Source organism: Protomyctophum bolini (genome assembly GCF_963924005.1).
Source record: "Protomyctophum bolini genome assembly, chromosome: 2".
Lineage (NCBI taxonomy): Eukaryota > Metazoa > Chordata > Actinopteri > Myctophiformes > Myctophidae > Protomyctophum > Protomyctophum bolini.
The window spans coordinates 40,645,364-40,662,786 of NC_137863.1; the positions used below are offsets into that span (position 1 = coordinate 40,645,364).

A 17,423-nucleotide genomic window follows, 5' to 3' on the forward strand; every position below is an offset into this window, starting at 1 on the left:
AACCCTTGCTTCTTGATAAAATATTAAATAAATAAAATATTTTCTTCCTGAACTGAACTGAGCTGCCTTAGACCTTCTTTATGTTCACCAGCTTATTTATTTCTCCCACTATGACATCTACAAAGGAATTGAACTTAGAACTCTTGTCCTGTAAGTATATATCAGGCTTTAACCTAGCCAAAAACGAAACCTAATGTTTTTTGACCCCCAGGTTAACTGGGGACAGGGAGGAACTCCTTAGTCCTTATATATGGTCAGCACACTCTATAGTAGGGAGGATTATCACAACAAAACAAAAAAAGAAGTGATATTTGAATTAAGTGTAATCACTGAATATACCTTTAATGTAGCTAACGTGGACCCACTGGCTGGGCCTACAGTATATACAGTCCTACACGCCTCCTTGCCTGCTGTACTTACTGTCGGCCATTAATTACTTTAGAAATGACACCAGCATGTTTCCATCGGGAATTCGGAGACAGAAAAATAATATTGCAATAAGTACATAATTTACAGGCACACACACACACACACACACACACACACACACACACACACACACACACAAATACAAATTAGCCGGCTATACACATGAACAAGCACACATTCCCTCAAACAGATGCCATGGGGATTTCTGTGCTCATTATCCATTGGCTGTAGCAGGAATTGCTTTATCGACTCCCTCTCAGAGTTGGCTGTGAATCATGGTTGCTGCTCCTCAATTGCTGGACTCGTCTATTCTATGTCCTGCCATGGGTACTTAATTATTATTTTTTAATACTGTTTTTATTAGGCATTTTCGTATGACAATTTCAGATTAGACAATGATAAGTAATTCAGTTAAATAAAAATGAAAAAAAATAACAGGCAATGTAAATGTTCCACATTGGGTACTTAATTTTTACTTAAATGGAAAGGTTACTGTGCGTATAAAGCAACTTGACATTGAAAACGCATCCCACCAAACTGGTCAGCATTTCTTTTTTCTATCATATGTTTTTGCTGTGAGGCAAAGTAGTCAAATATGGGTTGATATGGCTTACGTATGAAAACACATTGAGTGATGGTGTGACGTTGCCCACAAGTCACAGTTATGATTATGAAGTCTATTGCTGACAAATTAACTGCCCTAGAAGCTTTTGTTCAACCTCAATGCTGAGTCTCTGAAATGTAATCTAAATGGTTGAAGCGGAGAGTTCTGTTCTGAAATCGGATGGATTGTGAATGCAATCATTGTGATTGCAATCAGTGTGCACGCTTCTTAATCCAAATAATGTGTTGTGTGTTGTTTGGATTAAGATTCACCTACATAGGTGGGTTCACAAGCGTGCACACTGATTGCAATCAAAACCCATCTAATTAGTAAGGTTATCTGCGATGTCACTGTGCCAGCAGTTAACACTAACTTGGAGCTGCACTAAAACGCAGTTGCTTTTTGACTGTGTGCTGTGATAGTATTATGCCAGGTCACACCTAATTGTATTTATTTATAGTTACCAGGTACAGTGCACAGCAAATCAGCATTTTCCCATGATGTAATGGTTAGCTAACAAGAGCTAACCCCATGTAGGTGGTTTTGAGGTAGGTGGTTAGAGCACAGCCACAACACTAGAGGGAGCATAAATAATGATCTGGTGCCACCCACATATAGAACAAATAGTGGGTAAATTCACTTTACACAGCACTGCCACTTCGATGTGGAATACCCTGCCCCTTCCCTCAAAACAAGCAAATCACTGGCTTCCTTTAAAAACCGCTCTGAGATTTCACCTATCCCTCCCAGTAAGGGTCAGCAGGTCAACAGGAGAGAAGGTGACTGCCTCCTTAAACACCCCTCCGATTGATTTATTTGTATTTTGATTTATTTGTACTTCGACCTGTATTATCATGTTGTTGAGATATCTCGATTATTGTCATTGCTGTGTGTTTGTGAATGAATGCATGCATGCGGGACCCGAATTGAAACAAGACTGCAAGGTCTTTCTTCTGTGCTGTCCTTTTGGACCAATGTGCTTTGAGCCTTAATTTGACTGTACCATGTACTGTTTGCATTTTTATTGTCTAATAAAATAATCAATCAATCAAAAAAAAAGAAGATGTGATGATCTTCTATAACTATAAATACAAAATCCCCTATATGGTACATGGATACTGGTAAGAATTCCAACTGTGTCGGTTGGAAAATAGCAATGATCATTGCGCTGCGAGCCTGCGAGTAGATTGGGGTCCCAGAGATGAAAATAGTGGGGGGAAAAAAGATGACAGTGCTGGTTTCTCTCTTCTTCCCTGGCTCTTGGAATGTGGTTCCAATTAAGAGGGAAGTCAGTGGAAGCGTGGAATTCTATTCTATTTCCTGTATATTCCTGTGTGTGTGTGTGTGTGCGTTCGTGCGTGCGTGCGTGCACGCTGGCTGGCGAGGAGCAGGGAAGATCATATCCCTTCCTCTCGCCAACTGCTCGCGCACAAACTCCAAAACACTCGCATGTGAACACACACACTGCAGAATTCACGCACACATACTACACTGGCACTTCTTCTCAATCACGCACGCACGCCTTGCATAACCTTGTTAATCAGAAGACAGTGCTGTTGTGACTATGAGTATTGATCATAGTCCTGGGGTGAGGCCCTGAGGAGTTCCATGCTGTTATCAGATTGATCTCAAGCCTCTAATTTTAGTCTAGGCTTGTGTGAGTATACTGGCAATAAGGCCTCACTCAGCCAGAGTGGGAGATGTGCGCTATTGATGCCTGCTAGCTACAATTCCCTAGGGGGAATCACTCTGCTGTGATTATGAGGAGGCCTGCCGCCTACTGCTGTGGCGCACCATGGAGCTGTGAAGTTGTGAAGATTTCTTGGGGGTGATTGTAGGTGGGGTGATTCGCAATAGGGCACAAGGGGGGGGGGGGGGTCGTGTCGGGGGGTGGGGGTGAGGCATTATTGCGGTCTTCCTCCCAGTGGGATGGAAGTTTTTTGTGGTTTGTGTGGAAAATAAAGCCTGCAGGGTACCACCACTGCCATCATTAAAAAGGCCCAGCAGCGTCTCTACCCACTCCGTCAGCTGAAGAGAGTCGACCTGCCTGTCCCAGCCCTGACCATGTTCTATAGAGGCACTATTGAGAGCATTCTCACCTATTGTCTTACCTCCTGGTATGGAAGCAGCACGGCTGAGGAGAGGAAAAAGCTGGACAGGACGGTGAGAACAGCCAGTAAAATCATTGGTACCTCGCTGCCCTCGCTGGCAGACATATACCAGCAAAGGTGCATCAAGAGAGCAACTGGTATCACTAAGGATGCCACCCACCCCTCTCACAGCCTGATCTCCCTTTTGCCCTCTGGGAAACGGTACAGGAGCATCAGTGCCAGGACAGAAAGGATGCGGAGAAGCTTCTTTCCCCAGGCAATCAGGCTCCTGAACTCTAGCCTCCCTGGCAGATAGGACATGAACTGTGATCCATGTTCAGTTTTTTAAATGGTTTTAAATGGTTTTTATTCTATTAATCTTTTTATGGATCCCTGTAGTTTTTAGGACTTATTTATACTTAGTATTGTCTTGCACTGATAATTTATTATTGTATGAGCCTGTGCTGTCTTTTAACTAGGAGAAACGTAATTTCGTTTTTTTCTGCTGCTACAGTTGGAAATGATGACAAAATAAAGCAATCTTGAATCTTGAAACCGAAGCTAGCCCACAATATACCCCAGGGTATAAAACAGGCGAGGCAACTTTACTCCCACGTATAGTTTGGCCGGGCGTATATCATGTTAAATAATGTTATAACAACCAGGGGACTTTGGAAATCTGTTACAGATTCAGCTGAGATTAGTTGGGCACTGCCACTGGTGTGGTGTCACACACCAAAAATAGCAGATCTGCAGTACTCAGATCGCAAGGTGTCGTGTGTGTGCATGTGTGTGTGTGCGCGTGTGTGTGTGTGCGCGCGTGCGTGCGTGCGTGCGTGCGTGCGCTTGTGTGAGTAGTGAAATTGAAGCTATCTTAATGTGTACCATGTGATGTTTTTGTTTCTGCAGCTGGACAACCCTGATGAGCAGGCTGCCCAGATCAGAAGAGAGCTGGATGGACGGTTGCAAATGGCTGACCAGATAGCCAGGGTAAAGGAACCTCTGGTTTTAGTCCCCTTCATATTAGGCTACTATCTGCATATACGTAGGCTACCTGTGTACAGTATAACCAGGTCGAACAGAACATTAGGCCTACCAGTTGTCTAGATCCATAGGACTGAGGTTAACAAAAATAGCTATAGGTAAAGTTATTCCAAAAGAAATACAAATAAACAGAATACTCGAATGCAAGGTGTAATAATACCAACACAATTAAATATTGTAGTATTATGACCAGTGGACTTCTGCTCTGAAGGCCATGGGAGCAACTTTCTTTAGGAACTTTTATTCGTAAGCCATGACGCACTCAAAGTGTCACACAAACATTGTGAAAACAGTGACATGCAGTATAGGCCTACTGACTGTGCGTCAAGCAATAATAAGAGGTTATCTTTCTGCGTTGCCCCGAGGACTCTTGGATGGTCTGTGCCACGTTGTCGATGCTCCAGAATAGAACGGAGCTCTGTGCGTTTGTGCCTCTCACGCTTGCAGTGTGTCAGACCTGTAAATACATGGGATATGACTCCTACAGTACCTGGAAAACAATGAGTCACATCGGCAGTGTATTGAGTTTACCTACTGTATATGTATTCTTTTGGGTTGTTTTTTTCCTTCCTTTAATAGCCTACAAGCTTACGGTGTCAATTGGTGTCGGGCTATTTGAAAAGCCAAGGGTTAAAGTGGTTAAACTGATTTGCTATATTAAGTAACGTAATGTTGCCAGGAGCCCCCCCTCTGAAACTCACTCCACAACCAGTTTACCAATCAGATGTTTTGGTCAGATCTTGCCCGTTGCATAATTTTAAATTACAATGCAATGAATCTGGAAAGCAAGAAAGAATGATTAATGGCCTTCATGTTCTCTGGCCTGCAGGGTGGGAAGTTCCCCAAATTCGTGTCCAAAGAAATGGAGGCCATGTACATCGAAGAGCTCCGCTCCTCCGTCAACCTGCTGATGGCCAACCTGGAGAGCATGCCGGTCTCCAAGGGAGGAGAGTTCAAGCTGCAGAAGCTGAAGCGAGGCCACAACACCTCCATCATGGACATGGGCCAGGAGGACGAGAACACCCTGTCCAAGTCCGACGTGGTCCTCTCCTTCACTCTGGAGGTCAGTACGGGGTTAATGGGCTCTGTATGCACACGGAATAACTCTTAACTACTTCCGGGCCACTTCCCTATACTTCCTTCACAGGTGTTACCGATGATACTAAGTAAGGCTCTGTTCCAAGGACCCCCATAACTCTGTACTCTTGAGTGTACAAATGGAACCAAATGGATCCATTTGTACACTCCCAGAGTTATACAGCCGTACATTTGGAACACTAGAGTGTTTCCAGTGAGCCAACACGCACAATAGCAGCACCCTGACTCTTGTTTGACCTTCATTAGTCGGTAACACCTGTGAACATGGCCACCGGGAGATATTTACAGTAGCAGTGCATTTTCATGCGGAAAAAGTGGAGTTTTCTTTCCCTCTCCACACGCAAGTTATGAACAAACTGACGTATGACGCAAGCAATTAACCAGGCTTAGCTGTTGCTGTGATACAGCACATATTAGGCCTTAGTAGTAACAGTAACAGCAATCTGTTTTGAATGATATAAATAAAATAAATGCAGAATTGCCACGCAGCAGGCTATGGTATGGCACAGAAGCCCTCAGCCCTGGCACACTGGCACAGTGACAGCGGCCATAGAACGTTACACAACAGAGGCACAGAAAGAAACCTATAAGCCATATTATATCGCAGTGGGCCGCCGAGCGCAGCCCGACCAGCCAGCCCAGAACACAAAACAATGATATCCAAGTTCAGTTGGGGCAGCCAACTCTCAGTCAGAGCACAAACAATAAGACAGTAGGAGGTCTATATTAACATTGGCAGCAGCCGGCAAATCATCAGAACACACAATAGTAAATGCTTACCTTCCCGTTCCTCCTCTTTCTCCTCGTCCTCCACAACAATTTACGAATCCTCCAACAAAGTCCCCAATAATCTCCTCATCATCAACTTGCTTTTCGTCTTTTGTAGTAGGCCTACAACTCGTTTTAGATTTAGCCCACGAAAAAAAAAATCTAAATTTATTGACAGATTGACACTGCATGCCACCACCAGTGGTTCACATTGTCCTCCTCCTCGATAACAACGAGACAACATCTCCAATGAGCTCCTCATGATCGACAATACCAGTACAATTGCACTTGGGAGAGATTCAATTCATGCCTGAACTGTTCCGGACGGTCTCTATTTCAGGTGGTGATAGTGGAGGTGCAAGGCCTGAAGTCTCTGGCTCCCAACAGGATTGTGTACTGCACCATGGAGGTAGAGGGGGGACACAAGCTGCAGACAGACCAAGCCGAGGCCTCAAAACCCACGTATGTCTGCGCACGCACGCACGCACGCACGCACACACAAGCGCGATGTACCGCATTGTGTGCTTGTAGATCTGCTGTTTTCAAAAGATTTTTGAAACCACCACTGACTGCTGGCACTGACATTATATGAGTCATGCATGCAAGTAGTGGCATTGTCATTATTCATTCGTTTTATTTTGTGGACTGGCAGTGGCAGGCCACAACCTGTGCTAGTGTGCAACTGTGTGCACACAGTAACAATTAATAGCACAGCTTATCTATGCATTCTGATGATCTCAAATGCTATGACATTCAGAGTTTTTTCCATATTCCCTGGCTAAGTATTCAATCAAGTGTGATTCACCTCACCTCCTCTTTCACACGGTTTGTGGACAATGTTTAGCTGACACCCTGAGGTATTTGTACTTTACTTGAGTATTTCAAATTTACAGTACTTTTACTTCTACTCCACTACATTTCAGAGGCAACTATTGTACTTTTCCTACACTACATTTATTTGAAAACTTTAGTTACTACCGGTAGATACATTTCAAAACATACAGTAACCATTTGAAAATAGCAGATCTACAAGCTCACAATGTCACGCAAAAGCATCCAGCTAAAGTGGCAGATCTACCACTCAAAAAGTCTTGCATTCCGTCTTGCTTTGTTAGCTTGTAGATCGGCCAGAGCTTGGGAGCCAGGGGGGAGAATTGGAGTGGCCACTGGCCAGGGTATATGGAAGGGTGCGGGAACAGGTGTCCTGTGATTGCACCCATATAAAATAACTAGATACCTCATTGGCCGCTGCAATTCATTGGAGCGACCTGTGTCACATGGAAGCACAGGCAAGTCGGAAGTCAAGCGGAAGGCACACTGCCACTCAAGTGACTAAGACTTGTGACCCACCTGCCTCTGATTGGAATCGTAGATCTATGTACTGAAAGTCGGCTCTGTTACGCACGCTGAAGCTTCTGTGGCTTCATTCCCTCAGTTCCCTGTAATATACAGACACGCCAGAGCCAAGGAGGTGTCTACCTTTCTATTGTCTATTATTGCACTGATGGGTCTGAGTCGGAGTAGCCTCGGAAACCCAGGCGTTTTTTATTTCCAGGGAGGAAAAAGTCTGGGTCCGAGTCCACTTCAATTCGGAGTAGTGCAAACGTCGATCACTCTCTGCTGATTTCTGATCGTCTGCACCTTTGTTAAATTGACGCACACACGCACACATGTACACACAAGGACTGCTTTGTTGCCTCTTCAAACAACAAATCACAACATCATGCCCACCCCCCATTTTCCGGGAGTAAATCTTGCCAGGGCTATGGCGGTATCCCAGTAAACATTGTGCATACATGAGAAGCATGAGAGAGTGAGAGACAGAGAACTTCCTCTGCATGCCCTTCACTCACCAAGTCAAGTCACCAAGTCAATTGGTTAGAGATTTGCAGAATCCCCTGACAGAGCACAACGACTGGAAGCAAGCGTAGGAAATGAGAGACAAATTTTCACTTCATTACACTATGTATTATAGAAACAACTAGACGCTTCCTGGCCAAGCCTCTGCATTCATCATTGGCTGTCAGGGGAGTGGATTTCCTCTCGGATATAATGCAAAACTTCTCTTTCCTCCGTCCATGTTTTATTTATGAGCTGCATTTGTCTTTGTTCTGTCTGCTATTGTAGAAGAAAATGTGTGTGATCGCTTGCCTCGCCACAGAGTTGAGTCGAGGTAGCACAGGTGCGTGGGAGGATAAATTGTAGACATCTGGAAAGACAAACGATTACTCAGCCAATAAACACATCACCTACAGCACTAGGAGGAACAACACACACAAGGCTATGAACCCCGGGGGCTGTGTACTGACTATCAAACTTAGTGATTGATTGTTCTTTGGCTTTATGGACAGGTGCTCACATCATTGGCACACACCCACATAGCCGAATGCAGTGTTTCATGGTGTTATGTCCATGTACAATATGCACAAATTATGTTTGTTATGTTCTGTTCATTCATGGTCTGGATCTGCCAATGATCACATGAAGACTGGATCGAATTAAAAAATAAGCAGTGGTAAATTATTCTGAAAGTGGACTGCCAAAAAAAGAATGCAATTTACACACATATATACCCAAAATGAAATGATCATCTGAAAGATGCATGAAGACTGCCATCTGCTGGTCTAACACAGAACTTCAAGTAGAATAATTAGGTTTTCCATCCATCTGATCCCAATGCAGAAGAACTCTTCTTGCGAAATGAAAAGAAAAAATATGAAGGAAGATGAAGATTTATACCTGTAGTATACTGCAATATACTGTTATGGCACATAAAGGGCACTTAAATCTAAGCATCTTTAACCCATTTAGGAGTGAGACCAGATTCTACAAAACGGTTTTCTGAAAAACCTATGTTTCCATATCAGTGGTTCTCAAACTTTTTTCATGTCAAGAACCCCCAGAATTATATGTATGTGGCCCGGCGACCCCCATCTGGAAATATGTTGTTCCAGGGACCCCCCCAGAAGCAAAGATATGAGTTAAAAACGTTCGCTATGAAAGAATACATTTGCACATTTTCCAAATTGTTGCTGATCTACAAGCTCGTGGCGCAGCACTCGGTGCCGCGCTACAAGCTTGTAGATCAGCTATTTTTTAACAGCTGCAAGTTTAAAATAATGGTTAAAATAAAAGTTAACGTGATGGGGCGCCCGCTGGCCTAGTGGTCCGGGCGCATGCCACATATCGGCTCTGGCCTGACGGCGCGTTGTGTGTTCGAGTCCTGTTCATGACGACCTTTGCTGCATGTCTCTCCCCTTCTCTAGCTCCATCTTTCCTGTCTGTCTTCACTGTAACTATCAATAAAGAGGCACAAAAGCCAAAAACAAATCATTAACAGTGCTTATTACCAGGCAGTCCAAGTGCCGTCCGTCCATTTGAAGTCAAATTACATGAGGTCAAGCTTAGATGCTGTTTTCTTCATGTTATAGATGCCAGATTTATTGCAATTATACAGTTAAACAGTTACCCTTAAAACTAAGATAATCGCTGAAAAATAATATGTTTTCAATGACATTTAGCCACTACGACCACAAATGTCCCAAGAAACTAGCTAGCCTATAGAGCGCCGCAGTCCCGCCCCCTTTCAGAAAAGCGAGTGGCCCAGGAAGTGGAAGCCCCATGCATTCTCCCATCGGCACTTTTAATATAATTTATTTAAAGACGGTTACGCCGCGGACAAAAACAATTCGGATCGTGACGAATCATGACAATGAACACAATGTTTTGGGCCGATCAAATAATTTATAAGACGAAAAATAAAACAAATAGTGTTGTCTCCTGACTTTCTTTTCTTCTTTCTAATGATTTGATCGTCCCAAAATATTGTGTTCATTGTCATGATTCGTCACGATCCGAATTGGCTTTGTCCGCGGCGTAACCGTCTTTAAATAAATTATATTAAAAGTGCCGATGGGAGAATGCATGGGGCTTCCACTTCCTGGGCCACTCGCTTTTCTGAAAGGGGGCGGGACTGCGGCGCTCTATAGCCACATAGAGTCTGCTGTGCTCTGAGAGAAAGGCACGGCTGAATCCCTTGTTTTGATTGTGGTTTAAGCACGGCTAGAAAGCTGTTTCAACCAATCAGATTGCTTCCCGCGGAACGACCTGTTGTATAATAATCTAGTCGTCGTGTTGTTGGAGGCCATGGATTCTATTCCTGGGGTCTGTTGAGGACAGGTTGAGTTAATGGCGGTGATTCGTTGTCGTGTGTTCGCGAGCCCATCTCTCTGTACCTTGAACACTTTCATTACGTCCACATCGGTTGTTTTGCAGTATTTTGCTGTTCTGCCTCATGCAGATCATATAATGCAGGAGCAGAGAGAGAGATGCTGCTTGGAAGATGGCTCTAATGAAGCTGCCATTCCTTTAGGGTAGTGTGTGTGTGTGTGTGTGTGTGTGTGTGTGTGTGTGTGACAGCAGGGGGGATGACACAAATGAGCCATTCCTTCAGTTTGTGTGTGTGTGTGTGTGTGTGTGTGTGTGTGTGTGTGTGTGTGTGTGTGTGTGTGTGTGTGTGTGTGTGTGTGTGTGTGTGTGTGTGTGTGTGTGTGTGTGTATGCGTGCGGCTGTGCACACGCATGTGTTCATAAACGTGTGTGTGTGTGTGTGTGTGCGTCCGTCCTTCTGTGTGTGTGTCATAGTTATGGTGTGTGTGTGTGTGTGTGTTTGTGAGTGTGAGAGAGACGTACAGCAAGGAGAGCTGACAGAAGGAGTCAGTCAGCTCATCCGTCTCGTATATACAGCAGCAGTTTCAAAGCGCTCTCTCTCTCTCTCTCTCTCTCTCTCTCTCTGTCTCTGTCTCTCTCTCTCTCTCTCTCTCTCTCTGTCTCTCTATTGTATCTCATACACAAATGCTGACAGATTCACATATGGTTTATGGTTCCCTGCTTAAATTGAGTTTTGTTGCAAATGGATCATGAGGGCAGCATGTGCTCTGATCGTGCGTATGTGAAAGTTGCTCAGTCAGTGGTAGCTTCTATTTTGACCATTATACGTGTGTGTGTGTGTGTGTGTGTGTGTGTGTGTGTGTGTGTGTGTGTGTGTGTAGCTGGGGTACCCAGGGAGACTTCACCACCACCCAGCCACTGCCTGCAGTCAAAGTGAAGCTGTTCACAGAGAGCACTGGGGTTCTGGCCCTGGAAGACAAGGAGTTAGGCCGGGTAAGAGTGTGTGTGCGTGCGTGCGTGCGTGCGTGCATGCGTATAGGTAGTATTGGGTTTCTTCATTATATATTTGCAGTATGTAATGTATATTTAAATTCCTACTGTACACCTGCATTTGGTGCTGTGTGGAATTGTACATTGCTCCTTGTGGTGATCATGTATTAACCAAACATTAAAACACCCCAAGGGGACCACATAATAGTAACCACAACGTGAAGTGCTCATATCAATGTAAACTCAGCTTGAATCTTTCAGTTTTTTTATGAACAAAATGCTCCCGTTTGCTCATGTTTGTGTATTGCGTGTGTACATGCTCTCAGGTGGTGCTCCACCCAACCCCCAACAGCCCCAAGCAGTCAGAGCTTCACAAGATGACCGTGTCCAAAGGCTGCCCAGACAGCGACCTCAGGATCAAACTGGCCATCCGCATGGACAAGCCACAGAACATGAAGCACTGTGGGTGAGTGACCGCATAGTGTTCCCCGCACAGACTTTCACAATATGGCTTCGCTGCTGTTTTTGTGGCACGGCCTGCAGACTAATATCACTCTGTAGATATTAGCCACTGTGTAGATATTAGTCTGGAACTTCGGTGTGGAAGATTTATTTTCCAAGGGGCGGTTATTATAAACAGCGTTTTGAGCTCGTTGATTTGCTACTATTGCTGTTTTTGAATTTGAATCCTGAAAATTAACAGTTTTGGACACGTGAGGTTTCCACCCGACGGGGACAATATAAAAAGATGGACAAATATATTTTATGCACTGTATGGGTGCGTTCTGGAAATGCGCCCTGAACGCACTGGTGTGCTCTCTTGTCGTTCGTTTATTCAGTGCACTCGGTGCGTTGTCGTTCGAAAATCCAGTGCGCTGCGCACCGGGTGTGCCGAGTGTCCGCACTGAGCGACCCTACCCTGAAGCCCTGGGGTTGTCCGGTGTGATTCGTGTGAATGCGTCACAGCTGTGGTCGTTCGCAAATAAGGCACACTGAACGCACTCTGTGACGACACCGCCCACCACACTCAACAAACTGGCCACATTCCCGGTGCGCATTTCCGAACGCACCCAACATATACTAAACATATGGATGGCCAGCATATTGTGATAAATATACTTTCACTGTTTCACTCACCAAGATATGTATATTTGGACACGCTCCAATAGGGCTGATCAATGGCCAGCAACAGACAATGATGGACATGGCAGTATGTGAGCAATTAAGTATGCTAAATAAAATGAGCAAGGTTAACAAATTAAGCTTACATCGTTTCAACAAGGTTTTTACTAAGCTTCAAAGCTCTTCTGCATATCTAGTCTGCTGCCAGCAGATCTGTTAGAAGTGTTTGCATTTTCTGGCACGTACTGTTGATGCTCTTAAGCAAAGCACCAATCTACAAGGCAAGCTGCCAATATTAAGAATCCATAACACTTGATATTAATATCCCCTAGAGGCCTAGAAGTTAATAATTTGTTGCCCTCTAGTGGTCACCAAACAACGTTGCTATTTCATCAACATCAAATACATTAAGTACATTTGTCAGACTTCAGACATATTTTATTTACAAAGAATATAAGACAAAAATAAATACAAAATAATCAGCAATCATGCACTATGCGCACTATATTGTTTTAAAATACAATTAACTCAACGATAAAATACAACAACATCACAAGCTGCTGTGATTTAGAAGATGGTTTCTTTGCAAAAAAGAAACCATAAAATACCATTTCCCCCAAAGAAAAAATTAAATCACCATTACACCACTGATGGTAGGCCACTCTTGGGCTGTAGGGTTGATCACGCTCACCCCAAATACATTACCTCATGCATAATGCTATATTAATGCAGCGTACACTTTCCAATGACGAGCCAAGGCTTCAACTTCACATTATTGGCCCCGGACACAGATGGAGCGCCGACAGCTCATATCAGTATCGAGTCCAATAACTGCGAGTGAACTTGGTGGCGGGTGGAAACGCTAAGTGACTTCATCTGGCTCCTCTTCTCATCCCAGATCACATGGCACATAATGATTCCTAATTAATCTAATCGCCAAGGAGCAACAGTGATGTGACACGCACCGCCAGCTCTGGGATGTCAGGAACTGTCTTACACATGCAATACACACACACACACACACACACACACACACACACACACGCACACGCACGCACACACATCGATCAGCATTGCTGTCTTATAGCTGTGAGGCCGCCTTTCTCCGTCACTCTCTTCCATATGCCTACTATTCAGGGAGGGGCTCAAAGGGGACGCGCCACCAGGCTGCACTGTATATATGGGCTCCGTATGCTCCTCATGCCAGCCTCTCTCTCTCTCTGCCTGGCAGCCTGTCAGTCAGGCTCTGGGCAGAAGAACCCTCATCTGCTGTCCCGACCCAGACGCTTTTATTCAGGACGACAGGCAGCACGCAGCCCTATAGGAGGGCCTCAAGGAGGGGGGGAAGGATGGAGGAAAGGCACGCATGCTGGGTTGTATACCTCTAGCTAGCCTGGGAGATTAGGAGGTCCTCCACTCTCAGATGTTCTTTTACAACACTGTCCTCCTTGCCCTCTTCCTTTCCCCCGCTCTGCTTACATATACGGCATGTAGCAAAATAATCAAAGACAAAGAGTCAAGGAGCCTCACCTGACGAGTGTTTTTTTTCATGGGAAAGGTTACAGTGCAGTTCATCGTGCACAACGAGAAAATAGAATAAGACACTATTTAAACTAAAGAAACAAATTCAATATATCAAGATATCAAGAGATTTGGTGTAGACAGGGTAAAGGTCAGGGTCCTAGTCTTCTTTCGTATGTCATCATCATCACTCAGTAGTGTACAGCCACTTAATTAATGTCAACAGGCCTACATTCAACTGTGTTTACTCATCAAAAGTGCCACTGTGAAAAGGTATATTATATAAGCCTTAAGGTATTCTGATTCTGACGCAGTCACTCACAATAATCAGATCGAGAGCTATGCCTTACTGTAGGTCCATAAGTTCAAAAGGCAGCTTCAGCATGGATCAAATTTTGATTTACTTATTGCCCTTTCCCTTGGTGATATACATTTTTAGCTTCAATCAACTGAAATGAAACAGCTGAGGTTGAGCCCTTCAGCCTTGTGCCCCAGGATAAGAAAAAGATGCGTACCCAATTTGTACTTGCTTGTGAACACACCAACAATAGCCAATATACCAGCTATAGCCGATCTATGAGCTTGTAGGTCGGCTTGCCACACAGGCGTGCAACTAATTATAAATCCGTCACACACCATAGTGTATAAACGTGTAATATTGTTTTCTGCTTGCCATTGTTTTTTTGTTTTGCATCCTGTGTGGGAAAAAAAAATCTTGCATCCTGGCATCATTACTTTCTTGAATAAATCAACTCATTGGATATAATTGCACTGGTCTAAACAATTGAAAATGGGCTGTTACAATAAAACACCCCAAGCATTACAGAAAACATGTCAAATCTGGGTTAAATGTTTCAGTAGCATTTGAATAGCGCTCATGTTAAGAACATAATGTGTGATTGCGGTAAATGGGCAGCGTTTCTATACAATAGTGCCTTTCTCCAAAAGCACTTGCAATGTATTTCACATTCGCCCATTCACACACCAATGGCAGAGGAACCCATGCAAGGCACCTGTGTTCATTTCATCAACAAACTATGAAGAAAAATTACGGTCGGCTACCTTTTTTCTGTGACGAAATCAAAATAAAAACTAATCTATTATGATGACTAAAACTAAGACTGAAAATATTGTCAATTTCGTCAATACAAACTGGACTAACGTGTTAAAGAGGGAATAGAGGTGAAGAGATCCAGTAGAACTAAAAGACAAGTCATTATGCTTGGTTGTGTGCATGTGTCGTGCTCCAAAAATAGCAGATCTACAAGCTCACAGTGTTGTGAGCTTGTAGATCAGTTGTTTTCATCAGGCATTATGACACCCGCTAAGATGCATTTAGTGGACTAAATCGACTGTAGTCATCTAAAATCTTATATTCAGTCGACTAAAACTAGACTAAAAGTGACACATTTCAGAAAGAAATTGCTGTCAAAATCAACAGTGCAAGGCACCAACCTGCTCATCAGGAGCAGTTAGGGGTTCTTGCTCAAGGACACTTCGTCACGCAGCCAGGGGGAGGAGCCGGGAATCTAGAATGATTGAAAATGTTATTAAAGCGCAAATAACATGCATTTTAAAACTGCTTTTAATATTTAATAATCATATTGTCTATGTCCCTCAAAGTTATTTCTAATGGTTTGAGCCTCAATCACCACTCTGATATAACCAGCCTTGTCAATTCTTTCTGGACTTTGAAAGCAGTTTTAGCTGCAGTACCACAATGTCCTGAGGAGGAGAGGGTGCTGATATGGAGATTATTTAATATTTGAGTCATTATAATACTCATGCTAGATAAAACCAGGCTTGTTTCCATTCCATGCCAGCTTGGAAAATCAACAATGGTGGACATTGTAAACAAAGTGGAAATGCAAATTTGCAACTGAAGACTGAAGAAAAGGAGGAATTATACAAAGTAGGGTGACATTGATGACATCACGATGAGGCCAAAATCAGTCGAGCTGTTTCTGAGAGCAATTTCCATTAAAACACCCATATGACATGAAGGCCTGATTGTTCAAAATTGGTTATTTGTGGGGATAGAAAACACACATGGGAGCCCCAAAAACACAAAAGAAATTGAAAAAGTTGAATTTTATGTTATAGGTCCTTTAACAGTTTGTAGATTGGTGGGAATAGTGGAAATCATGCATGTGTTGATGAAGGGGGCATCCCTTTTTTTTGTTGCCAGAACAGGGTGCATTTACAGTGACTGGAAGTGTTAAGAATTAAGAGCTTGTGAAATAAGTTCATGCCTGGCTGCAGTAATGCGATTCAAACAGGAGAGGGCAGCAGATCCTTGGCAAAGTTGCACGGCTCACTTTCCCCCTTCATAACCGTTTTTAACACCAAATCTAACCTGAAGGACATCAATCACAGAAGCCTGCAACTATAAATTGAACATGTTTGTTTCAATAATATTGCTAGATACTATGACCTACGACATGGTATTTCTTGAGCAATTAGGTTCTAAGTCTGAATTTCTTATTACACAGGTACCTATGGGCTATTGGGAAAAACGTATGGAAGAGATGGAAGAAGCGTTTCTTTGTGCTTGTTCAGGTAAGTGATGTAAATGTGTTGACACTGAATATGTATCATTACAAAAAAAAGCAAACATGAGACAATTTACATTCGATATAGGCTAAACATACAACAAGTTTAAGAAAGTGCCTTGTTTGTCTGAATGTGTATAATAATTAAACATCCTATAGCTATACAGGAAATTGGAGGCACTTTTAGAATTAGCGTTAGTCTACTGTCGCCTAGGGCCGGTTGCCTTATATGAGCCAATCCGTTGTTCATCATTCACAGCCACATTGACTTTAATAACGGCAACATAAAATGCCATATTACTCCACTAAACTGGGCAGCTATCCAATGTCATGCACATTCTCCCATCAACTGGTGGGGTTTTACGGCTAATATTTCCACCACACACACACACACAATATTGTGCGTGTGAGGAGCGAGGCAGAGATGTGCAACCAAGCTGTCAGAGGAATGATGGAGAGCCCAAGCAGGCTTTTTTTTCAGGAGGACGGGGATATAGCGGCCATTTCCTGGTGGCTGTGCGTCGGGGAAGTGTATGAGGGCGGCTGGCTGTCGCTTATGTGTTGGACAGGATATGTCTCAGAGCTACAAGTTGACAGTCGATTGACAAAGCCGAGTGAACACTAGCTGGCTTAGCACTCGCAGCTACAGGAATGCCTGAGCGCCGCCAACTTCAAGCCTCACACTCGCTCCCAGCGATACATGTAGCAAGTGACAAATACCGGTCAATAGTGCGTGCGTGTGTGTTAGGGGGTGGCTTGAGTGCAGGTCTGTTTGTGGGTATACATGCATGTTTGTACGTGTGTCTCTCTGTGTGTGTGTGTGTGTGTGTGTGCGTGTGTGTGTGTGTGTGTGTGTGTGTTTGCATGCCTGTGCATTTGTAATATTTGTTGTGTATGCGTATGCTTGTTAGATTGTTAGAACCGCATGCTTGCTATTCACCACATATGAATGAACGATACATTCTGATTATTGTTGCATGTTATAATTTATTTTCTAAGTTAATCTTATTTACCATGCATGTCTGTGTGTAATTTC

General features: G+C 43.6%; 1 protein-coding gene across 6 annotated transcripts in view; it reads left to right on the forward strand.

The window, feature by feature from the left end:
- The window catches only part of cadpsa (Ca2+-dependent activator protein for secretion a), a gene marked incomplete at its 5' end in the record, with an annotated part of 133,991 nt that overhangs the window by 51,721 nt on the left and 64,847 nt on the right, over positions 1-17,423 (forward strand). For all 6 annotated transcript variants that reach the window (XM_080773007.1, XM_080773006.1, XM_080773005.1 and 3 more), the window contains 6 exons: positions 4,033-4,113; positions 4,997-5,230; positions 6,374-6,495; positions 11,084-11,195; positions 11,519-11,658; positions 16,328-16,394. In XM_080773007.1, coding sequence (XP_080629133.1) covers positions 4,033-4,113; positions 4,997-5,230; positions 6,374-6,495; positions 11,084-11,195; positions 11,519-11,658; positions 16,328-16,394 — 756 coding nt within the window. The remainder of the gene's footprint in view (positions 1-4,032; positions 4,114-4,996; positions 5,231-6,373; positions 6,496-11,083; positions 11,196-11,518; positions 11,659-16,327; positions 16,395-17,423) is intronic.